At 48.8% G+C, this 25,216-nt stretch overlaps 1 protein-coding gene across 1 annotated transcript; it reads left to right on the forward strand.

The window, feature by feature from the left end:
- Positions 1–16,795: 16,795 nt before the first annotated feature.
- Positions 16,796–19,244, forward strand: LOC125517398 (uncharacterized). The gene is made up of 4 exons (XM_048682592.2): positions 16,796–17,870; positions 18,351–18,421; positions 18,523–18,757; positions 18,844–19,244. Exons 1-4 carry the CDS (start codon positions 17,703–17,705, stop codon positions 19,048–19,050), a joined length of 681 nt encoding a protein of 226 aa, XP_048538549.2. The 5' UTR covers positions 16,796–17,702; the 3' UTR covers positions 19,051–19,244.
- The last annotated feature ends 5,972 nt before the right edge of the window (positions 19,245–25,216 follow it).

Below are 25,216 nucleotides of genomic sequence, written 5' to 3' on the forward strand. Positions count from 1 at the left end.
TGAGAGAGGAAATATATCTCCACCTCTCTATGTTTCCAACATGATAAAATTGCAAGAAACTGTTTATACTATGCATTGGCCTTTACTAGGTGTGCATGAATTGTTCTTTTATGACATGCCGATGCATAGGAAGAGAGTTAGACTTCGTCATTGCTTGATATATGTTGCTTTGTGCTCACTACTAAATTACAAATCATTGTTAATTAAAATTGGCTTTGATATACCTTGGGATCCGGGTGGATTCACTACTTGAGCACTATATGCCTAGCTTAATGGCTTTAAAGAAAGCGCTGCCAGGGAGGCAACCCGGAAGTTTTAGAGAGTCATTTATTTCTTTTGAGTGCTTTCATATAGTTTAAAAACAACAAAAATAAAGAGGGGAACCCAAAACTTTTTCAAAAAGGTAAGTGAAAGTGAGAAAGACAAGCATTGTTGAAGTGGGAGAGCTCCTTGAACTTTGTTCATGCTCACTGAAACTTTGTGAATCTTGATTGCGGAAACTTTTCAAAAAAAATAATTATCCCCTTGTACAATTCCGTTGTATTATAAAAATAATGTGCCAAGGTTTGCCTTTAGGATGTTTACATTTGCTTGATGGTTTGTACGGTGCAGGACAGAAACTTTGGCTGTAGTGCACGATTTTACATTTTTAGATGGAATGTCAAATGGTTCTGATTCTTTTTGCACTGTCTTCCTATACAAATTTTTTATTTTTCCTAATTTTGGCAGAATTTTTCAAGTATCAGAAGTATGGTGAATGTTCAGATTATTACAGACTGTTCTGTTTTACACAGATTCTGTTTTTGATGCATAGTTTGCTTGTTTTGACGAAAATATCAATTCATATCAGTGGATTAAGCCATGAAAAAGTAATATTACAGTAGACACAATGCAAAACAAAAATTATGAATTGGCTTGCAACAGTACCTAGAGTAGTGATTTGCTTTATTATACTAACGGATCTTACCGAGTTTTCTGTTGAAGTTTTGTGTGGATGAAGTGTTCGATGATCGAGAAGGTTTCGATGTGAGAAGAAGGAAGAGAGGCAAGAGCTCAAGCTTGGGGATTCCTGAGGCACCCCAAGTAAATATTCAAGGAGACTCAAGCGTCTAAGCTTGGGGATGCTGGGGAGGCATCCCCTCTTTCTTCAACAAGTATCGGTATGTTTTCGGATTCGTTTCGTTCATGCAATATGTGCAAGTCTTGGAGCGTCTTTTGCATTTAGGTTTTTATTTTATTTTATGCACCATGCTGGTATGAGATAGTCCTTCGTTGATTTATAGAATGCTCATTTCACTTCACTTATATCTTTTGAGTATGGCTTTATAGAATGCTTCATGTGCTTCACTTATATCATTTGAAGTTTGGATTGCCTGTTTCTCTTCACTTAGACAACGGCCATTTGTAGAATGCTCTTTTGCTTCACTTATATTTGTTAGAGCACGGGCATATATTTTATAGAAAGAATTAAACTCTCTTGCTTCACTTATATCTATTTAGAGAGATAACAGGAATTGGTCATTCACATGGTTAGTCATAAAATCCTACATAAAACTTGTAGAAGACTGAATATGATATGTTTGATTCCTTGCAATAGTTTTGCGATATAAAGGTGGTGATATTAGAGTCGTGCTAGTTGAGTAATTGTGAAATTGAGAAATACTTGTGTTGAGGTTTGCAAAGGTCTTCAGCCCAAGTCGAAGTCCGAAGCTATTGCTCAAGGCTTCTACCCCTGCATGATCCGTGGACCTCAACCTGCTAATGCCGACACATCCTCTCTATTATGGTGTCGTGAAGACAATCTCTTTAAGCGCAACTTCCAGTTTGCCAAAACTTCTGCCAAAGAGAACAAGATGTCACTAGGGTTAGACTTCAACCCCGGTCCCTCTGCTCCTCGTGCCGATGGCACACGCGATGCTGAACCCAATATTATTGGGCCCTTCTACAACCTTGAAGGTCTCATCACTCACATTCAGGTTCAAGGGGCAGCCGTTGATCACTCTGTAGATGACGCTGATTCTGACGAAGCGCCTGCACCACCGAAGCCTGTGAAGCAAAAGAAACCAAAGGCTTCAAAGCCCTCCTCTGCACCAAAGGTCTTGCGGGCGAAGCCTCTGGCCACTACACTTCCTGAAGCCAGTGTGCAGTCTGAAGATCTCTCTCGCATCTCGAAGTCTGGCAAGATGAAGAAGCCCATGCAACCAACTGGTCAAGCATTGACCCCTGCTGCCGTTCTGAGGAATGAGAACGAAGCCATTGATCTGTCTAGCGACGACGATCTTGGTGATGATGCTCTTGAGCTGCTTATAAAGAGCAAGCAAGAGGCGGAAATCTTCAATGATCTTCCCCTCTTTGATGTGGAGATCCTGTACAAGTTCATTGATGAGTGGTTTGACAGCCCAAACCTCAGTTTTGATGATCTTCAGCTCCCAATTGGCCTCAGCGTCTCTTTCCATGGAGCCATTGCTCCTGAGCTGGCTCTTGCACAGAAAATTGTTGAGCTGAAGCACAAGAATGATTATGAAAAGGCTCAGTTCAAGAAGCACATGGCCAAGCTCAACGTGGAAGACGTCCAAAACTTCAAGGTCATGCTGCATGAGCTCAAGGAGGCGTTCCACAAGAAATGTGAAGAAGCAAAAGGTTCTCGTGAGCGCATGAAGAATCTCGCTGCCGAATGTGTTCAAGGCTACAATGTAGCTGAAAAGCGCAAGGCTTTGGGGCGACCAGGCATCAACCCCAGAATGGCTGCCAAGAAGAAGAAGAAGCCTGTTGTGGCCCAACCAGAAGTATCAAGGCAGGAAGAACCTCGCATTGTCTTCCCGGCCAGTATGACAGGCTCGAAGCCTAAGGTCCACACAGTGGCTTCGGAGCTCAAGAAAACTAGGGCAGCTGAAGCCAAAGCCCAAAAGCGCAAGACCAAGGCCACCACTGATGATGCTCCACCGACCAAGAAGAGAAAGACAAACAAGAAAGACCGGGCTGCTCCCATAGAGCCCCTTGTTGTCGAGCCAATCTCAGTGGCTCGTCCTGCGTCTGAACATCGTGAGCGCTAGTTGATAGTTTATGAGCCTGCTTCCACAGAGGCTCCAGAAGTTGAAGACATTCCAGCTGTTGACCCCACCGCAACTGAATACATTGGTCATCAAGACAATGTTGAAGATGATGAAGTCCTTCCTCAGATCGAACACAATGTGGTATCATCGCCTATTCTCACGAACAGTGAACTCATTAGCACTGGTCGTCCATTAACGCCAACTGCTCAGGATGACTCATGGGCTGATCACCCACAAGACTCCTCTGTCAAGAAGAATCCCCAAGTACTCCCCCACCTCAAGTCACCACTTCGGTGCTTGAAGACGATGAATTTGTGGCCCAGCCAACTCCCTCTCCAAAGGCGTCGCCCGCACTTCGCAGGCTTCGCAAAGGACCAAGGCCACAGGTCACTTTGTCAAGTGTTCCAGAAGGAGAAGAGCGCCAATCCGTTTCACGCCAAGTCTTTCCTGAAGCCTCTCCTACTGCGAACATCCCCGAGTCTGAAGCCAAAGTAGCTGAAGATATTCCGGCTGCATCAGCCGATGAACAAGAAGAACCAAGACATGAAGAATAAAGTGTTGCTACACCCCAACCAACCCTGAAGTTGTTCTCGAGGAGAACATGTCCGACCCTCCAGCTACTTGAGTGGAGGTTGATAACATTGAGGCAACCACCAACAACCATCCTGGCGCCAATGACGTTGTCATGGCTGAAGCTCCTGTGGTGCCTGAAGTTAATGTGGTGCCAGAAGTGATTGCACCTGAAGCCAATCTGCAGCCAGAAGTCAATGCCACTGCTCCTGTACCGCCTCCACGGCCACACACCCTTGAGCAAACATTCTATCAAGGCCAACTTACCACCGTCCGCTGGCCCATTTTGGTTCCTCCACCTGTTGCCGGTCCGCAATTTGACTATCATGTGGAGCACAGGCCTCAGGTCCAGAAGCCAAAGCCAAGGCTACCAAGGTTTCCAGGTACTGCAACTTCACCAGGATCGTTTAATCTGAATGGCTTCAAGGCACACAACACATTCTTTGACAGTGCCAAGAACCCCTACACAAGGCCAAGAATCTCCTCAGATCAATTCTGGAGTTATCAGTAGCGCATCTACTATTCCTGCATCTTATACAATCAGGGGCGCATTTTCCCTCATATGCATCTAGACAGCGAAGCCATGGCTGGCCTGCCCTGCCTAGAAGAAGCCCTTGACTTCTTCAGAGATGCTGGCCTTCTACAGTTTGTGACTGCCAAAGAACATTGGAATGAAGAGCTTCTGCTACAATTCTACGCTACCCTTCACATTCGCGGCTACAACAGGGATCTGAAGACTTGGATCCTTGAGTGGATGACAGGCGATGTACACCATGAAGCTAAAGCCCAAGACATCATTGAGCTTACTGCCCTGCCCACTCCTAGCGAACATTATGAACCAGGTTGTCAGCTACACCAGAATGCGTTGGAAAGCATCTTCCAAAAGCCAGAGCCAAATGCTGAGCATGATGAAGCCACTGCCACAAGACGTTGACTATCCTAAGGAGTTCTTTGTTGAAGACCTAGAGTATCTGCCCTGCACTATTTATCATATTATCAGGCGAACTCTCTGGCCGGTCAAAGGACATTCTCCTGCAGCGAAGCTTGAAGGAGCAATGAAGACATTGGTTTTCTATATCTTCAATGGCATCAGCTTCAATGCTCAAGACTTCTTCATCAGGCAATTGGCTGCATCTGGCTCCGATATCTTTGGTCTGAAGTTCTATGCTCCATGGGTAATGCGCCTCATCAAGCTTCACTCTGCTGTCAACTATCAGCTGTCTGCGCGCAATCACCTTATATTCTTGCCAGAGGTTGATCTGTCTGTCAAAGTCATTTACCCAGAGCCTGCAAAGGAGCCAATTTATCTTCACAATGTCGATCATCAAAGCTTCACCCAGCCCATTGAAGGAGTTTAGGCCGTTTCTCGTGTTTATCACTTGGCTGGCAATACACGTGCCCCTCGCACCCAAATTGAAGCCACTGCAAGTACCATCGCCCAAAGGCCTCGGAAGCGATCTCGTGTTCTCAATGACCGTGACCGAGAGCTTCTCGTCGCTCTACATCAGAAACAGGATAAGCATCATGACTGGCTTAAGCGTCAGATGCAAAGCCTCTTGGTGGACGTCAATCACATTCGAAATCTTGCCACAAGAATGCCTTTGTTACACATGAAACATGTCGTAGGTCATGGAAGAGTTTGACGTTACTCAGTGCTGAAGCTGATCTTCAAGACGATGGCTTCACAGAGAGATTCAAGTTCGACTCAACAACTCCGAGGAATGCTCACTTGCGTCGGACTCCCTCACTTGAAGACTCTGACTATTCTTCCTCAGCTCCAACAGTTAATGCCAGAGTCATAGATGACCAAGATGATGCTACCTCACCACCTCCAACTTCAACGCGTATCGACACTGCACCAAGTTCTTCTGCACCACCGAACCTCAACGACAACCCTGCTGCATCGCTTACTCCTCATGGGAACGAGAGCTCAATGTCTTCAAACCTTTTTGGTCATTACTGACAAAAGAGGGAGAAGCATGAGTTGATAGTTTCAAGCGGGTCCATATGGGTGGTTGCTATACTTTTGCTACATTTGCCAAGTGCTTACAACTCTCGCTTTTGATACATTTAGTTTGTCTTGAGTTGTAACACTTAAACTTGATGGTCGTCTGCTACCTTTTCGACACTATGTGATGCGATGATAAATTCCGCATGTGCGACGATAAATTCCGCACGAAGTCATTTTGCAAACGTCCATTTTTTCATTATGCATGTCATTATCTTTGTTATATCCTTTCATGCATGATGAATTGTCTTCATAAGTATAAGAGGAGCTCTGCAAGTACAACCTGCCATGTGCATTTGCATTCAAAAGCAAAATACATATATGCACATCTTTAGGGGGGGGCCTTTCTGCTACTTACGAAGACAATACCTAAATCCTTTACAATTTCACATACTTTCATCCCCATTGAAAACTTCAACCAGTTTGTCATCAATCACCAAAAAGGGGGAGATTATAAGTGCATCTAGTGCCACCCCTAGTTGGTTTTGGAGTATTGACGACAAACCTGGTTGAGGGACTAATGTGTTTGTGAGAATTGCAGGATAACACAGGTAGTAGTCCCTCATTGATTCGGTTTACCTACCGGAGATGACCCCTAAAAATGTATGAAGACATTGAAGACAAAGGTGGTATGTGAAGACATTCACATTGAAGACTATGACAAGAGAAGACATTGCGTGAAGACTATGGAGCGCGAAGACTTAGTTGTTTCATTGTTTCCTTTTCTTCTTGGTTGAGTCATAGGAACCACCGTACTGTTAAGTGGGGTCCCAGTGAACAAAGTCAGAGTGACTGAAGTGATGCTTAACCAAAATCATATGTCTTTGAGCGAAGACAATGAGAGCAAATCTTATCCAGAGCTGGATGAGTCAGCTTTACTTGTAGCCTAAGTAAAGTTGTTGCGTGTGTTTAAAATCTGACTGTTGGAACACGTGTCAGTTCCTTAGTGACCCAGGGTCATTTTGGACAAAATGGGTTGGGTTGCCTAGTGGCTATAAATAGCCCACCCCCTACACCATAAATTGGTGGCTTCTAAGAGTTAGTGCACGGCTTTTGTCGTTTGAGAGCAACCCACCTCCGAAGCTTTTGAGAGAGAGATCCTTGCGAGGACAAAGCCCTAAACACCCAGAGCCAAAGAGTGTTAGGCATCACTGAAGTCTTCCTGTCTGTGTGATCTGAAGACATGTTACACTTGAGGACTGTGAATCCTCCAGCCGATTAGGCGTTCCGTTCTGAGCATCCAAGAGTCATTGTGGATTGCCGGTGAACGAAGTCTGTGAAGATTTGGAAGTCTACCTTGAAGACTTACTGATGAAGCTATGTACCTAGGGTAGGGTCATGGACCTGTCCTAACTGCCCTACCCAAGGACATCTCTAGAAGAAATCACCTGTCAATCGACTTGGAGGTGTTCCACTCGACATACTCGAAGACACTCGACCAAGAAGCAATCACTCGACCAAGATCCAACCACTCGACGTCCAGGAGACCTAAAGTCACCCTGCACGCTAACAGTCGGTCATTAAGTAGCTTTTATGGTCATCATAGCACTTTATTAGGGGCGTTACCAGTAACGCCGGACCTTAATGTATTTGAAACCCTGCATAACTGAGGGCCGGAGGGGTCTGGCGAACTCTATATAAGCCACCCCCCTTCTCAGTGTAAAGGGTTCGCACCCCTGTAATTCATACACACATAATCCGGTCGACCGCCTCCGGGCTCCGAGACGTAGGGCTATTACTTCCTCCGAGAAGGGCATGAACTCGTAAACCTCGTGTGCTTACAACTACTCCATAGCTAAGATCTTGCCTCTCCATACCTACCCCCCTACATTACTATCAGACTTAGAACCACGATAGTTGGCGCCCACCGTGGGGCCGGTGTCTTAGCGATTTGTTGGAGGAGTTGCGATCTTTTCTGATCCAAATCATCATGGTTTCTGGCAGAGTTTTGGTGGAGGGCCGCGAGATCCGTCTCGGCGCGCTCACGTTCCTCGCCGACGACTCCGCTTGGCTTCAGGAGGCTCCGCTCAACGTCAACGCACTCCCTGTCCGCGGGGCAACACACTTTCGCGCGTGCATTCGCGGCGTCCTCTTGCGGCAACCGTCGACCCATTATCGGTCGGCCCCTGTGTTGTCCTCCCTCCCTGTTTCCCGCCGGCGCAAGCGCTCCGGTCGGTCGAGACTTCGGCGGTGGGTGAGACACGCGGTGGCACGCCATTCGGCCACCCCTCAAGTCGCGGCGATCGAGCCCGACGAATCCCTCTACGGCATGTTCGACCTGTCGACTGGCTCCGCAAAGACCGCATCCGAGTGCGACAGCAGTGATCCGGCGGTGGAGGTTCTGATGGTCGATGGACCGCGCAGTCCTCCCGGTTTTCCCCGCACCGACGGAGGCGCAGGTGGAGGCGACCCGTCGCATCCCCATGAGGAATATCTCCCCGAGCCTCTCACGTCGCTGCAGAGAGAAGAACTTCGTCGCCGGAACATGGATGCACTGCACACTCCTATCGTTGGAGAAACCCCCGAGGCTCGTGCCTTGGAGGACGCGCGCCTGGCAAACTTGGCTGAGCGCAGATCGAAGTGCTCGGGCATTCAGCCTGAAAGAGTTTAACGGTTACAAAAACCACTCGGCATTCCGAGGCAAATTTAAGGTGGGGCATAAAAGTTTGTTCACTCCGCAGGAGGAGGACTGGCAGGCTCGACGAACTCGTCCAGGTCGACGCCGTTGGCGATCCAAGTGGCTGTAGCAATAAAAGTCTCCACAAAAGATCGGAAGTCATGCCTCTGGGTGTTGGCGACCTTGATTGCTGCCAGCTTATCTTATCACACCTCCTTGCAGTGGACACAAACCAAAGACAGAGCCACATCAGCACCACACCGGGCAGAAGATTTCTTCCACTCCTGCACTCGACCAGGGATCTCGTTAAGTCGAGTCATCAGAGACTCGATATCATTCTGGAGCGTGGCCCCTGGCCAAAGTGCCGTGTCGATCCGTGACGTGGCGACCTTCAGTCGAGCCAAGTAGTCCACAACACCGTCGATGCGGGATTCCAGTCGGAGCAGATTCATGGCAGTTTCATCTTTCATGGGAGATTTGATGGGGTCCAAACCTGGCTCAATCCGCCCAGTCTCCTCCTCGAAGTTCTGGCAAAACTCTACATTCACGATCCAAGGATAAGTCAATTTTCGTATGCTAAGTTGACAAAAAAAACATCAGTCGGAACAAAATGTATACCTTCAAGCTTGATGAACAACTTCTTGGCAAGGCTCCTCAGATAACTCTCTAGATCGTCCCTCCTGCGAGCGATGCCTTCCATCTTCTCATACAAGTTGACATTGTTTTTCTTCAAGCGCGTGCACTCCTTGTTGGCTTCGTTCAGGGCATATTTCATCTTGGCGTTCTCTTCTTCCAATTGGCCGACTGAAGCCAGTTTCTGTTCAGCCAGAGCGGTTCTGTCGTCAGCTTTCTTTTGAGCAGCAGCCAAATCCTGATCCGTCTTAGGCAGAGCTTCGTTCAGTTTTTCTGCAAAGAAATGGTGCTTGATTCAGAAAGAGCAGAAGGGTACTCAAGCCTAAGACAAACCAGTCAGACAAGCTCGTCTTACCATTGGTGTCGTCCTTGGCCTTTTGCAGCTCTGTCTTGGCTAATTCCAAGTCAAGGTTTAGCTGGATCTGCTGTTTCTCCAAGTTAGCAAAGCGAGCTCCAAGATCGCAAGATTTCTGCAAACAGGGAGGGGAAGTAATTTTACAGCGAAAAACGACAAAGACAATCAATACTAAGACTACGATCGACTGCCCGTAGTCCACCATAGTCTCGGGGACTACACCCAGTGGGTGCACTTTGCGTGCCCCCACCGGTTCGGTTTACACTCGACACGGCCAGACCAGATCAAGCGAAAGAATCAAAATACAAAGACTACAGTCGACTGCCAGCAGTCCACCGTAGTCTCGGGGACTACACCCAGTGGGTGCACTCAGCGTGCCCCCACTAGTCCAAAAATTCAATCGACGCACCAAGTGGGTGTACAGATGCAAAGATTTTCGGAAAGAGAGTCTCCAGATAGCATATCCTAACAGAACAAGCGGTGACCAGCTAACCTAAACATTGCTTTGGAGAGCCGAGCTGGCGTCATAGGCGGCCTGACTGGCGTCCCGCACCATCTTCACCTTCTCCATCATAATGCCTGCCTGGCGTATGGCTTCCTTGGCAGCATTCACTTTGTCCTCTGGGACATGATGGATCGCAAAAACTGAAGGTGGGTCGGCAGGAGCTTGAGCAGTCGACGAAGAAGGTAGGGCACTCAACAATGGTACGGCAAAGGTAACAGAACCCCGATTGGCATCACCAGCGTCCTGAACGACTGGTTCCGCCATCGGCGTCGACTGTGGCACCTTGCTTGCAGGAGCTTTCCTATTTTTCCTCGTCAAAGGCCTCTCAGGCTCTTCGTCATCATCATCGGAGAGGTCAATAATGTTAGGAGCTGTTCAAAGATCAATCGCCAAAATCACATCACCCAATGGTACACATTGCAGTTGAGTCGACCAAATAAAGACAGAATGACAGAAATCATACCCAGATTGGAAGTGACTGCATCCTCCATTACCTCATCCTCATCTCTGTAAGATGAGGTCCCGGAAGTAGCAGCTCTGCCAGTTCCAAAGTTCGTCTGGTTAAATCAAGAAAAAATAAACAGCACGGAGCGTCGAGTGAATACAAAGGGAGACACTCACGCAGAAGCGACGGGGATGTCAATCTTAATCTTCGGCAACGCCTTCCGAGGCTTCTGCTCTGCAACTTTGAGATGCTTTGACACTTTTTCAGTTGGGGTTGGTGAATATGTCCGAGGACGCTTTGAAGACTGACCAGTCTGAGCAATCGCCTTTTCACGGGCGCTCGGTCGTTCTTGGTCAAGCTTGGATCGCCTCTCCCTGCGAGGAGGCGACTCGACTTCTTCTTCGTCACTTGAATCATCGCTTTCTTTGTCCTCTTCTCAGTCAGAATGCCATTCGCCACTGTCGCCGCCGCTCGCCTCTCCTTCCAGGTCTTGCTCTTACTCTCCGTTGGGCACTGAGTACATTTCGATAAGGGCCTGAAAGAAAGCAGGAAGAATAAAGTCAGTCAATGCAGTATAGACAGCTGCGCGAGTGAATTTAGATTATAATCAAAAGCTCAGAATCGGACCTTTTCTAGTTCGTGGGACTGGTCGAATGGAGGAACTCTCCTGGCTCCCCTGGGGTTGTCCTTGTTTCCGGTGATGCCCGACAGCCACCCCTCCAGTGTGTCGTCATCGACCTCCTTCGGGTGAATCCGAGTGGTGTCGTCAAGACCCGAATACATCCACATCAGATGGTCTCGAGCTTGAAGAGGCTGGATGCGCCGCCGAAGGAAAACCTCCAAGAGATCCATACCAGTGACCCCGTCACGGATAAGCTGGACCACTCGTTCGACCAGCACCCTAACTTGCGCCTTCTCCTCCGGGAGCACCTTCAAAGAGGAGGGTTTCCTCACTCGGTCCATGGTAAAAGGAGGGAGGCCAGTCGACTGCCCTGGCGTCGGCTGGTCTTTGCAGTAAAACCAGGTCGACTGCCATCCGCAGACCGAGTCGGGAAGAATCATGGCCGGAAAGGAACTTTTCCCTCTCATCTGAACACCAAGACCCCCACACATCTGAATCACTTGTGTTCTCTCATCACTCGGATTGGCCTTTTTCACCGTCTGAGAACGACAGGTGAAAATGTGCTTGAAAAGACCCCAGTGAGGCCGACAACCCAAGAAATTCTCGCACAAAGACACGAAAGCAGCGAGATACACGATTGTGTTGGGAGTGAAGTGGTGGAGTTGTGCCCCAAAGAAATTTACAAATCCCCAAAAGAAAGGGTGAGGAGGCAAGGAAAATCCACGGTCGACGTGGGTGGCAAGGAGAACGCGCTCACCCTCCCGAGGTTGCGGCTCGGATTCCTTCCCCAGAAGCCGCGCCGATCCATGGGGGATCAGTCCTCTGTCGGCTAGGTCATCGAGGTCTTCTTGGCGGATCGCCGAGCGGATCCAGTCGCCTTGGATCCAGCCCTTCGGCAGGCCGGCTCGTGAGGAAGATCCACCCCGACTGGTCGCCTTCCCCTTCGCCTTTGCCGTCGCCTTCTTCGCCCGCTCCAGAGCCGTCGTCTTCTCCTTCCCCATCGTCGCCGGTGAGACGCGTACGGAGCGGCGGTGCTGGGGCGAGAGCGAGCGCGACGAAGAAGCCTGAAGAGGAGAAGAGGAAATGAGAATGCACTGTTCAAGAAACCTCGGTCCAACGCCTTATGTGAGGTCGCTTCCGAGTGACTGACTGGTAGGCCCGGACGATCCTGTCAAATCTCGTAACAATCGCGCGCGTGATACGTGGCGAAAAAGGTGACACGGAGATCGAGGCGGCTCCGCCCTATCCCATCCGATTACTGCGGCCTCCCCCGTCCCGCGCGCTTCCCAAAATTCAAATCCCGCAAAATCTGCGGGCAGCAAAACAACTTGTCAGACGGAAGATCTCCTCCACACCGTCACTCGGAGATTTTAAAGTAAAGAAACTCACTCGACAAAAAACTAAGAATGGATCAAGGCGACTGAAAAGGAAGTTGCTGTCATCACTCAGTTTCATTGATCCGAAACAAGATATGCTCATGGCATGAACAATGAATCGGAGAAGTTCTCAACTCCTTCCCCACTCAAACCTCGATCCATTCGGGGGCTAATGATGAAGCTATGTACCTAGGGTAGGGTCATGGACCTGTCCTAACTGCCCTACCCAAGGACATCTCTAGAAGAAATCACCTTTCAATCGACTTGGAGGTGTTCCACTCGACAGACTCGAAGACACTCGACCAAGAAGCAATCACTCGACCAAGATCCAACCACTCGACGGCCAGGAGACCTAAAGTCACTCCGCACGCTAACGGTCGGTCATTAAGTAGCTTTTATGGTCATCATAGCACTTTATTAGGGGCGTTACCAGTAACGCTCGACCTTAATGTATTTGAAACCCTGCATAACTGAGGGCCGGAGGGGTCTGGCGAACTCTATATAAGCCACCCCCCTTCTCAGTGTAAAGGGTTCGCACCCCTGTAATTCATACACACATAATCCGGTCGACCGCCTCCGGGCTCCGAGACGTAGGGCTATTACTTCCTCCGAGAAGGGCCTGAACTCGTAAACCTCGTGTGCTTACAACTACTCCATAGCTAAGATCTTGCCTCTCCATACCTACCCCCCTACATTACCGTCAGACTTAGAACCACGACACTTACCAGAGTGATTGGGCGAGGACTGGGTGTCCTTAGCTCAAGGGGAATAAGGTGAAGACATGGTCTTCTGAGTTAAATCTCAGCCTCCCTAACCACACATACAGTTGTCACAGCAACTGGAACTGGTCCAACAAATCATTGTCTTCAACAAGCCACTGGTTCTATCCTTCCCATCTCTTTATTTACAGTTGGTCCTTCTGAAGGCATTGCCTGTTTGCATTGTCCATTTGTCTTCACTGTGTGACTGTTTGTTCAGATTGGTTTCATACTATCTTTCATCCTGATCCGTACTGCCTAGCTGCTATTAGTCTTCGTGCTCTCACTTTATTGAATACTTGACTATGCCTTGTCTAGTGTAGTCTACCTTCCGCTGCATGGTTATAGGTTCATTTCTATCGTTTGTCTTCGAAACTCCCATGTTTTGAAGACTTTCATAAAAATCGCCTATTCACCCCCCTCCTAGTCGATAACTAGCACTTTCAAGAGACTGTTAGAGCATCTCCAATAGATGATGTAGATGTAAAAATAACTAACTTTTGCATCTCCGAGACCCCAAATCACATCTTCAACATAGATGTAGATGCAAAAATAATTACATCTCCACCTCCCGGAGATGTAAAATACAATACCTCGAAATGCAAATATACATCTACACCTACAGGAGATGTAAAACAGGCACCCACACGCCAACCGCCCAATCACCTTCATTTCGCTTTCGCCCGCCCGTTTGCCGCCTGCCCCGCCTCTGCCGCTGGCGATTTCTGCCCGAAAACACCGCCGCCCGTCCATCCATCCCTGCCACCAGCCGCGCAACCCTAGCTGCCGATGACTCGCCGATTTGAGTTCGCCCCGCCGATGACCGTCCACCTCCGTCGCAGCGATTTCTGCTCGGCCGCCGCCCATCCATCCATCCCCGACCCTGCCGCGATCCCGCGGCCTGTCCCCCTGCCAGCTGCGCCACCCTAATCGCTGACGACCCGCCGAATTTAGTCCGCCCCTCCAATGACCGCGCGGCAGATGCGGAGGTTCGTCGGAGCTCCCGCGACCATAATGGCTGTAGCAGCTCAAGGCCGCCTTCCCTGGTAGCCGCTGCCCACCGCCGAAGCTAATAGGGCAGCCGCGCGACCACCACAACCCACCAAACCAGCGGTTTCTCTGTCGTTGCGTCGTCGCAAGCGGAGTCCTTGGGCAACCGCGCGCCCGGCCAGAGGCTATTGAAGCAGCCGCCGCCCACCCCAAATGGGCTTTGAGCTGCCCATCAACGCTCTGACCCACCACCAGCCGGTCTCTTCCACGTCACACGCAACATGCTCAACAAAATTATTTGTTGAAGTAGAAGGTTTACATCACCAAATATACATCATCTATTGGAGTTGCACTTTTACAGTACACTCCCTCCGTGGCTCCGTCCCATAATGTAAGAGTTTTTGACACTAGTACATTATGGGACGGATGGAATACACCATATGTTGGAGTTATCTTCTTTTTAAGATGTATAAAATGCACTTTTTAAAGATATATATTTTTACATCCCCTAATTTGCATCATGTATTGAACATGCTCTTAGTTTGCGATCTTGGGGCAGCCTTGCCTTTAGAGCATTTCCAGCCATGCCCCTAACAGACCCCCCCAGGTGACTTTTTCGGTGCCGGCACCGAAAAAACGCCCCAGTCACGCCCCCAGGACGCCGAAATCCACCGGCTCGACCCGTTTTTGGGCCCGGCGATCGCAGGCCGAACCCGGCACACTGGGGGCGCTCGGGGGCTCCGGCGCTAGGGAAAAGCACGTTTGGCCCACACCGTCGGGTGAAAAGTCAAGTCTTTCTTCCAGATTCGCCTCCCACCCCCCGCGCGCTCGACTGCCAACCGGCTGATCCCGGCGCCGCCCACCGCCCGCCATCGCTAGATAGTCCATCCCCGCCGGAAAAAGAGCAGAGGTTTCGCCGAGGCAGCCTCTCCACCACCGGCTGAGTGATTTTTCTGGCATTTCTAACCGCGGAGGGGCGGTGTAGCGGCGAGTGCGCGCCCACCGCGCTCGCAAGGTGTTCGGTGATTTGCCTGCCTCGGTAATGGACTCGGATGACGATGAAGCGCTCACCGCGCTGCTGGAAGAGGAAGCCGAGGCCGACGTCCAGGAAGAGGAACATCTCATGGTCCTCGTCGCCCTCGCCGACCTGCTGGCGAGCAATGAAAGCAAAGAACCGGCATCATCTCGAGGGCTACTGCATGCTTTACTCCGACTACTTCGCCGACGCTCCATTGCACGGCGACAAAACATTTCGGCGCTGTTATCAGATGAGCCGAAAGCTTTTCCTCAGGATTGTGAATTCCATCCGTGAGTTCGACAGCTACTTCAAGTGCAAGAAGGATTGCACCGGCAAACTTGGATTCACCTCAATCCAGAAGTGCACGACAGCGATGAGGATGCTTGCATATGGAGTTCCCGGTGATTCACTCGACGACTATGGGCGCATGGTCGAGTCCACCACCATTGAGTGTTTTTACAAGTTCTGTCAGGCAGTGGTGGCAGTGTTTGGACCGCAATACTTGCGAACACCCAATGCGGAAGACACTGCTCGGATCCTAGCACAGAATGCAGCAAGAGGATTTCCTGAGATGCTTGGAAGCATCGACTGCATGCATTGGAAATGGAAGAAGTGCCCATTTGCTTGACAGGGGATGTACAAAGGCGCCAAAGGCGGTTGCAGTGTGGTACTTGAGGCGGTGACGACCTCTGGATTTGGCACTCCTTCTTTGGTATGCCAGGAACTCACAATGACATCAACGTGCTGCAATGCTCCCCTGTCTTTGCCAAGTTTGTTGAAGGTCATTCTCCTCCGGTGAACTTCGAGGTCAATGGGCGACACTACAACAAGGGGTACTATCTAGCTAATGGCATCTATCCGAGATGGTCTATATTTGTGAAGACTCTCAAACGATGTGCCAGGAGGCAAGAAGTCCCACTTTGCCAAGGTGTGGGAGGCTTGCAGGAAGGATGTCGAGTGGGCATTTGGTGTGCTCCAATCTCGATTTGCTACTGTCCGGTACCCTGCTCAGACCTGGTCGAAAGATCAAATAGGGGAGATCATGACTTGCTGTGTCATTTTGCACAACATGATCATCGAAAGCGGGCAGGAAGAGTCAGTGTTTAACACTGAACCATACTACAGGCAGGGTCCTCTAGTCGAAATTGATCACCAGCTACCGGCAACCTGAACTGCCTACCTCAGTATGCATCAGGAGATCCGAGACCCACAAGTGCATCATCAACTGCAGCAGGATCTGATGGAGCACCTATGGAGGATTAAGGGAGACGCCTAGCTCAACGTGTGATGAGTTTTTATTTGTTGAACTATATAATTTGTATTGAACTATTTGTTGTTGAATTATTTGATTTTCTGTGATAAATTATGTGATAAAAAATTATTTATGTTGAAAATTTAACGGCAAACCACACCAAATATAGGCCATTTCTCATCGATATCAGGCCATTTTTCTATTTATCTAGACCGAAAAGCGGCCCATTCTATCGGCGACTGGGGCGACGGCTCAATACCCAACCGCCCCAACGCCGATTCTACCGCTGGCTCGTCCTGAGACGACGATTTTTATGCCTTTTAGGAGGGCCAACGGCTGAAGATGCTCTTACTCTCCGAGGTGCCAGAATGTGAATTGGAAGTTGCTTGTTTTTCAGCATCTCATTCGGCAAGATTCGCATTTGAGGACAGTTCCGTCACTCCCCAGCCTAGCAGCAGCAGCAATATTTAATTGGCAGAGCTACAATGTCAAACGCCATTGCCCACCCACCGAGCCCCACCGCACCCATCATCCTGTATCAATGCGTGCGGGGCAGCAGCGGCAGCAGCCATGTCGCAGCCACCATCACGCACACCCACCCACAAATTGTGGGTCGCGGCTTTCTCTCTCTAGAGGACAGGCTGCCGGGAAATAAAGAAGAGATCCCAGCCATCCATGGAGAATTGGAGAGGTGGAGAGGGGAGAGAGACAAAGCCGGCGTCCATGTCCTGACGTCCACCCACGCCCCCCAATACCTGCTTTTTCCCAGGGCTGGATGGATGTGTGGCCAACTGGCCATGACATTTCTAGAGGGAGAAACACGGCAAGGGGAGGAGGTACGGGGCCGGTCTGCATCGTCACATTCATCCTCCCCTTTTCTTTGTCTCCCTCCCCCAGCCCAGTCGCTCGCTCTAGTAGCCTCCTCGCCACCAATGACACGAGAGACGACCGACTGGTTCGCTCCTCGTGGAGGCCGGGCGGCAAGCGAGCGAGGGAAAGGAGAGACAGCGCCCCACTACTCCCGTCCACTCCATATGCCATTACCACCCACCACCTCCCCCTCTACCACCGCCCACTAGAGCCGAGCCGAGTCTGCCTAGAGAGAGAAACAACGGGAGAGAGAAAAGAGTTGTTGCCTTGTTGGTGTTCATTGCGTGCGCGCCGGCCTCCTCGCCTTCCCTCCCTGTTCTCATCCATCCTCGGTCACCATGGGCCCTTTTGGGTTTTCGGCACCACCATCTCACTCATGGGTCAGAGCAGTCCCCTCCGCTCCCTCCCTTCACACGGCGCGGGAAGAGAGAGAGAGAGAGAGAGGGCGGACGGAGCAGGCGCAAGAAACTTCCACCCACACCTCCCCTGCTTCCCCTTCCAACCTTTATTAGTATTATCTCCTTCCTTCCCCCCTCCCTCCCTCGGTCCCGCCCCTCTCGCTTTCTCCTCCGTCTCTCCACGATCCGCCGGGCTTCTTCTTGTTCCCAACCGCGGTGAGGTGAGGCGGCGATGAAGAGGGCTCACAAGGTGGTCCTGGCCCAGCCGGCGGCGGCTGCTGCGATGACGCCTCGGCCGCTGCCTCGCGCGCCCCGGCCCGTCCGCGGCGACGGGGGCGAGGCGTTCAGGGCGAGCCAGAGGTACCAGAGCCTCCTCCAGGACTACAAGGAGCTCCTCAAGGTGGGCGCGCCGGCTTCTTTTACTGTTTCTTTGATTTTGATCCCCGATCTGATCTCAGGTTTGGGGGTTTTCTTGTGTTCGATGTCAATCTTGTTTTCTTGTTCTTCGCCTTGTGTTTGATCTGATCTTTGTGGTTTTACTGTTCCCCCTTTTCCCCAGGAGTTATTCTGCCTTTTGTTTCTTGGGGTGTTTCTTTTGGATCTGGTGTTCTTAGGGTTAAACTCAACCTTCGGGGTTAAATTCGAGGTTCCAAGTTTGATCTTTTCGCCTCATCAGAGCATATGTTCAAGATTTGATTGAGGCGTACTAGTCCATTTTATACTCCATTCATGATCCTTTTAGCAAAGGATCGTGCATTACTTGGCCTGAGCGGATTTCCAGCAAATTGCCTTCTTGATTTGTTAATCTGTTGGGGTTATCATGTGCCAACAACACTCAGGCCGTTGGTGTCTGATAATTTGCTTTTGTTGACTTCATCAGGAAACTGCAGCAAAGAAGAACAGATTGCATTTGGAGAAGCTGAAAAAGCAAAGGCTTTCGGCTGAAGTCAAGTAATCACCAAATGCTCAACTCTTCGTTATATTATCTGATTGCCAATCAATGCGCTCTGATGATAAACACCATTTTTCATTTGAACCCTATGACATTGCAGGTTTTTGCGGAGAAGGTACACATCGATGTCCGAAAATCCATCTCAGACTGCTGTTTATAGATTGAAGAACCCGGCAATGGCGCCTACTTCCCGGACAGCCGTGTGGGTTGATCACCACCGGTCCGTTCAGGCTGTTGGGAGTTCAAGCAAAGGTCATCAGCCCGCACAGCAGCAAAGGCAGCATCCGGTTCCACGGGCGTCTCCGGTTATCGACCTCAACGAGGCTTGTGAGCTGGTAATGGCTTTGGAAATCTTAGCTTTGGTAGTGACATTGCTGTTTCATCTGATCTCATCTCATCTGAATGGGTTTTGCTCTTTCAGAGTTCCTCTGAGGAGACCGAAGAATTTCATGGTTACCAGGAGACTGCTAGGGCAGACAAGGTGAACAAGTACATGTTAGAGGGCAATGTTGTCGCCGGTCCTAGTGACTCGAAAATGTCGGCGTTCTGGGATGCTCGGAACCCTGCGGCGGCGCGAGCTGGGAAGAGGAAGATCTCATGGCAGGATCAGTTGGCTCTTAGAGTATAGGTTGCTAGATTACAATGTCAAGTGTGGTTTTAGCATGAGTTATGCCTCATCTCTGGTCCTCGAGCTGTAAAAGAATCCTTCCTTCGAGTCATCAGTGGATGTGTAGTTGCTTCCTGGTGCATCATCAGTGGATGTGGATAAAATGAACCATATGGAAGTTCGATCTGAAAAAGAAGATGACACAGTTGATGAAATTTTGTCGTTCTACCTGGGCATAATCTGGATGTGTCTTGCGGTAGTCGTCTGGTAGAAAGGTCTCATTAATTTCATATAAATCAAGCTCATTTCCAGCGAAGAAGGGAGGATAAAATTCAGGATTCTCATCAAGATCTCAACGGCGACCTTGCTTTCTTTTTCTGAACTGAAAACTGTAGACAGGCTCCTATAGTTATTTTCTACATGATGCGTGCTAGTTGTAACATTGTTTGCAATGTTAACTTTAGATACCAGTAGTAGTAAGTAAACAAATATATTTGGTAACCTGGAAATGAGAAAATAATGTGAAGTAAACAAGCTGTTACTTGCAAGCACTGACTTCAATGTTAGAGCAAGTACAATAGCAGGCTTATAGCCCGCTTACATGACAATTTTGCTTATATGAAAGAGAGACGTGAAAAAGTAAGGGAAGTGGACTCTTGCATAGACTTGTAGCCCGCTTACATCACAATTTTGCTTATGTGGAAGAGAGACATGAAAAAAGGTAGTGGGACCGGTGAACGATGTCGGATGGTGAACTATAGCAAGGCAACGATCCCGTCTAAGATGGTTGCAGGAGGGTGACGCCAATACCAAGTTATTCCACTTGATGGCGAATGGGAGGAAAGCAAAAAACTTCATACCCACGATCTCAGTGGATGGTCACACTATAACAGACTAGGCTGGAAAGGAGGAGGCGTTCTTCGAAGCTTATAGCGAGTTGCTTGGCACCCGTGTGCTTGGCGAGCACACGTTGGACTTGGAGTTCTTGGGCATCGAGCAAGTAGATCTGGCTGACCAAGACATGGTATTTCAAGAGGAGGAAATTTGGAATGTGGTGAGGGACATGCCCTCGGATCGCGCACCGGGGCCGGATGGTTTTATTGGGATTTTCTTCCAGAAAGCTTGGACGATCGTCAAGCGGTATGTGATTGCTGCTATGCATAAGATCTTTATCAACAATGGGCGTGGATTTGGGAGGCTCAACCAGGCACTGATCATTTTGATCCCAAAAAAACCGGATGCTTGCTAGATCAATGAGTTTAGGCCAATATGTTTACTTCATAGCATCCTGAAGATGGCCTCGAAGCTGTTGGCAATGCGGTTGCGGCCGCGTATGAGTGAGTTGGTCCAAGTGAACCAATCGGCCTTCATCAAGGGAAGGAATATTCATAATAACTTCTTGCTTGTGAGACAGCTAGCAAGGAAACTTCACAAAAGGAGGACGAAGGGAGTTATGCTCAAGTTGGATATCTCGCGCACGTTTGACTCCTTGTCGTGGCCTTTTCTTTTCGAGGTGCTACGGGCAAAGGGCTTTTCGAGCACTTGGAGATCTTGGATTTCGATCCTCCTCTGGACTGCCAGCTTGCGAGTGGTGGTAAATGGATGCACAGGCAGGAAATTCATGCATGCTTGTTGTTTAAGGCAGGGGGACTCCATTTCCCCGCCCCTGTTTGTCATTGTGATGGATGTGCTCACGTCCCTTGTGATCAAGGCACAGGGATTGAATGTGGTTAGCAAGATGCCAGGTTGCACGCCAATGCAAAGACTCTCGCTGTACGCTGATGATGTGATCATGTTTATTCGGCCTTGGAGATCGGACCTTTGGTTCGTCCAGGATGCGCTCTTGATCTTTGGTGAAGCATCGGGTCTCAGGGTCAACTTCACTAAATCCTCGGCTGTTTTGATCCCATCTGACGAAGAGGACGAGGAGCGGGTGCGGCAGGCGTTGCCTTGGCAGATGGAGAAGTTTCCCATCAAGTATCTAGGGCTCAAGTTGGGGCTCAAGCAACTCACGAGATCGGACTGGCAACCCATTGTGGACAACGTGTTGAAGCTAATGACAGGATGGCAACGCGGCATGGTGACTAGGCGGGGGCGCCTGATCCTTGTTAATCAGGTGGTGCGCGTGCGGCCCACGCACCATCTGATCGTGGCTGAGGCCCCCAAGTGGGCGCTGGAGAAGATCGATAAGGGCTGCCGCACGTTCTTTTGGGCTGGGACTGAGGAGATCCAAGGAGGCAAGTGCGCGGTTGCTTGGAAAAGGGTGTGCCGCCCCAAAGAGTTGGGAGGCCTTGGAGTCATGGATCTTTACAAACAGGGACTGGTGCTCAGACTAAGATGGGAGTGGTTGAAGCAGACAGATAATGGTCGACCTTGGCAAGGTTTGAACCTCAACTCAGGCAAAGATGTGACTAAGGCATTCGACAACTTGGTAAAATGGAATGTTGGCAAGGGCTCGCAAGTGTTGTTCTGGAGGGATTGTTGGATCAATGGTTCTAACATCAGCGAGATCGCGCCACTCCTCATTCGCAAGGTCAGGAAGCAAGTGGTTAATAGGAGAAAGGTCAATGAAGCGCTTCTCTTCCATGCTTGGACCCAGGATATTAGGGGTGACATGAACACGGAGGAGCTACTCCAGCTCTTAAGAATGTGGGAGATAATGCTCCAAATGGAGCTAAGGCCAAACATGGAGGACGTCCTGATCTGGCAGTGGGAGGCTAGTGGCACTTATTCGGCAAATTCTACCTACAAGATGATGTGCCATGGAGGTGTTCGGTTTCAATGTGCGTCGGTAGTTTGGCGATGTTGGGCTAAGCTAACGTGTAAGATCTTCATGTGGCTAGCACTTCAACACAGGATTTGGACATCTGACCGTAGGCACATGCATGGATTGCAAGAGCATAGTCACCCTGCTTCCTGTGTGAGCAGGAGGAGGACACGGTCGAGCACCTTCTCATGCAATGTGTGTATGCCAGGCAAGTATGGTTTCTCAGTTTCAGGAGACTTGGCATCGACACTGAGCTCACACCTACCAGGGACCATACACTGGGTGATTGGTGGATGGCCTCCAGGAAGCGCATCAACAAGAGGGATCGCAAAGGTTTCGATACCCTATGCACGTCGGCATGTTGGAACATTTGGAAACAGAGGAACGACAGAGTTTTTCGCAACAACACCACGGCCTCGGAAGTGGAAGTAGCCGAGGCAGTTCACAAGGAATTTCTTCTGCGGGCAGCCGTGCGAGGAAGAGGAGAACCCAATATCATAGAGTAGTCGCTTTGTGTGTGTGGAGTGGATGTCGTGGTGACAGCCGCCTGTGGCTGGGCACCGGAATATAACCTCTTGTAATTATTTCTCTATCTTCTATAAAGCTAAGGTACGCATTTTGCGTACTCTCGAAAAAGAAAAAGGGTAGTGGGCCCTCATGCAAGAGCCTAGGTATACGCGTGCTCTCAATCAATGTGAAGAAATAGATGGAGAGAAGACAAGAAAAAGTACTAATCTTATAGTCAACCTTATAGATAATCTTATTATATGAGTAACTATAAATGATATGACAACATCATATAGCCATTAGTTGGCTGTTTATTAATCATGCTCTTAGTAAACAAATAAATTTATTAAAGTATCTTACATAATGCGTGATATCGTAGGCTCTAGGGCATCTTGAAAGCGGACCCTTATATCGTGTGCAAACGTCTATGTTCAGACCGCGAAGATTAGCAGAACTTCTAACGCTATCTCGCATCGATCCGTGGACCAACCAGAAGCAAACTAGGAGGACTTTGCGAGAGTTTGGACCGTTGTAGGACTCCAACATTTGTCCCCATCAAAAACCACACTCAGACCCTACGTCTCCATCCCTGCTACTCGCTGGTGCTATGGCCCTTCTACCCTATGCACGTGTACATGTGTAAATGTGGCTTTGTCACCTTTCTTGATGTTATGTTGAGGACCCCGCTAGCCAACGAACGATCAACCAGAGGAACAACTCGAATTTTGGCTATGAGTTTGTTACCATATGTAGTAGCAACACTACAAACGGATATTATTCGACTTTCTTTTGAATGAATGTGTATGTGGTAAATAAAGGGGACTGGTCACAAGAGCTCGAAAGAGACAATACCAAAGGTTTATAGTTCCAAAAATTAAGCCACAACGAAACTCTATGCATGATCACTTACTTGGCATAATCCCTTCATGTGACAATCAAAGTTTTAGCAAACAATGATTGAAATGAAGTGCTTAAGAGCCTTGAGGATAAGATAACTGTGGGCATTTTTATGAGCACTCTAGCATCATGTTTATCTACATGCCTTTCAGTCCCTAACTTATTTTTATGGCTCTATCGAAGAAAACTCTTCCGTGCATTTCCGACAAGCAAGTGCTATCTAGAATAAATAGAATTGAGTGTTGCAAAGTTGTTTTATCTAGTAGATCAAAAACTTTGTGTTGATTATCTTTGCTTCACTAACACTATGCAATAACCATGCCACCGCTACAACTGCACTAAGTTTTCAGGTCAAGAAGGGGAGGGCTATCTAGGCGTACCGATCTAAGTGAACCAAAACCTTTTCGTTATTTTGGTTTAAACAACTGAGTTCCTTATGATTTGGATTTCTCTCTATGTTGCTCTAGGGCAATAAGTTTAAGCTTGGGAAAGTTGACGAGTGATATTTCTACATCATCCACCCTTAGTTTAAATCGAGATTTATTATTTCATTAAAACTGAGATATTCGATCCGATATTGCTAGTAATGACTAATGAATGCAAAAGATTCCACAAATCCTCTCTTTGATATGTTTCCATAGGAAATGGGCTAAAAAGGGAAGAAATCACGTGTGAACAAGGAAATGAATGGAAATGAAGAAAGAAGGAATCACCAGGAGGCACACTAGAAGAAACAACACAAAAGACGACGTTCCATACGACCGCGAGCACCTGTATGAGCGGTCATATGGCATGAATTCTGAGGCAGCTTGTCCACATGAACAATTTACATAAAGGGGACCCCATCAAAATGTCAACAGAGATGCGTCGAACGAAGCCAGAACAAAACCATCGTCATCCCCTCTCATCAACCCTAGCCGCCACCATTTCCATCTCCATAGCCCCATCACCACCATAGCCCAACTCCCTCTAGTTCATACTTGCAATCGTGCATCGCACAAAGCACCCATTGTAATACATATTTGCAATCAATCAATCTTTCAAGATGTGTTCTTCAATGTTTTGTTCTTGTGATTTGATCTCCATGTGTGAGTAGTTTGGTAAGGTATGGGTTGAGGCATAGGCCTTGAAACCCTTTGTATTTTTTGTGGGGGTCAATGGAAGGGCTTTGAATTAACATCCCGTATGTGTGAAATAAAATTGTTCTGTAGATGTCTCTTGTCTTGTCTGCGATCTTCATCCCTCCTGGTACCCAAGATCATGGAGATCGAGCAACGGTGAGGCTAAGTGAAGGGAGAACATGAAGTGTTATTCTGAACAGCAGTGACAGAAGGGTTTAGTATGGTAACACGGATCCAATCCTTGGGGATTCGTGAGGCGTAGTCATTAAACGCCGACGCTCTTGTCTGATTATTATTGTTAGGGAATATTTCTCCCTTAGTGGTTTTGGTGATTGATGACAGTGCATTTGCGGACTAATCGTGTGCATTGAGCATTTCAGATATTCTATGGCACAAGACGATTTGAGCCCCTCGGAGTTATAGAGTGAAGACGGTTATTTTTCCTGCATTTCTTTTTCGATGGACTTGAGTCGTAAGAAAACCGTACTATCAGGATGGGGTCCGCATCAGAAAGGTTTGGGTGGAATAAACACTTACACATCTTCATTTGCACCCACTTCCATTCCCGCACCTTTGGAGTTCATCCTCTGTGCTTCTGATAACCTGTCCCAAGGCAGCGGCAGGTACTACCGCTGATCCAGTTCCATGACTACTGCCACTTATTCTTTGTGTTCTATTGCTTCTTCGCGCTTAGCGACAGTTGAGCGAAAGTAGAGTAGCAGTACCACTTACGATACTTCCGTCTCTACTATCGCCCCACCTCTGCTGATCTCGCTGTAGGTCAGGAACTTAAGCAGAAGTGGAGCGGTAGTACTGCTTGCGTGCGGTACTACCGCCCAATCACTACACTACAAAAAAACACTTCCATGATGATACATGTTTGTTACAGTAGGTC

Source organism: Triticum urartu, chromosome 6A, assembly GCF_056163025.1.
Source record: "Triticum urartu cultivar PI428250 chromosome 6A, HENAU_Tu73, whole genome shotgun sequence".
NCBI lineage: Eukaryota > Viridiplantae > Streptophyta > Magnoliopsida > Poales > Poaceae > Triticum > Triticum urartu.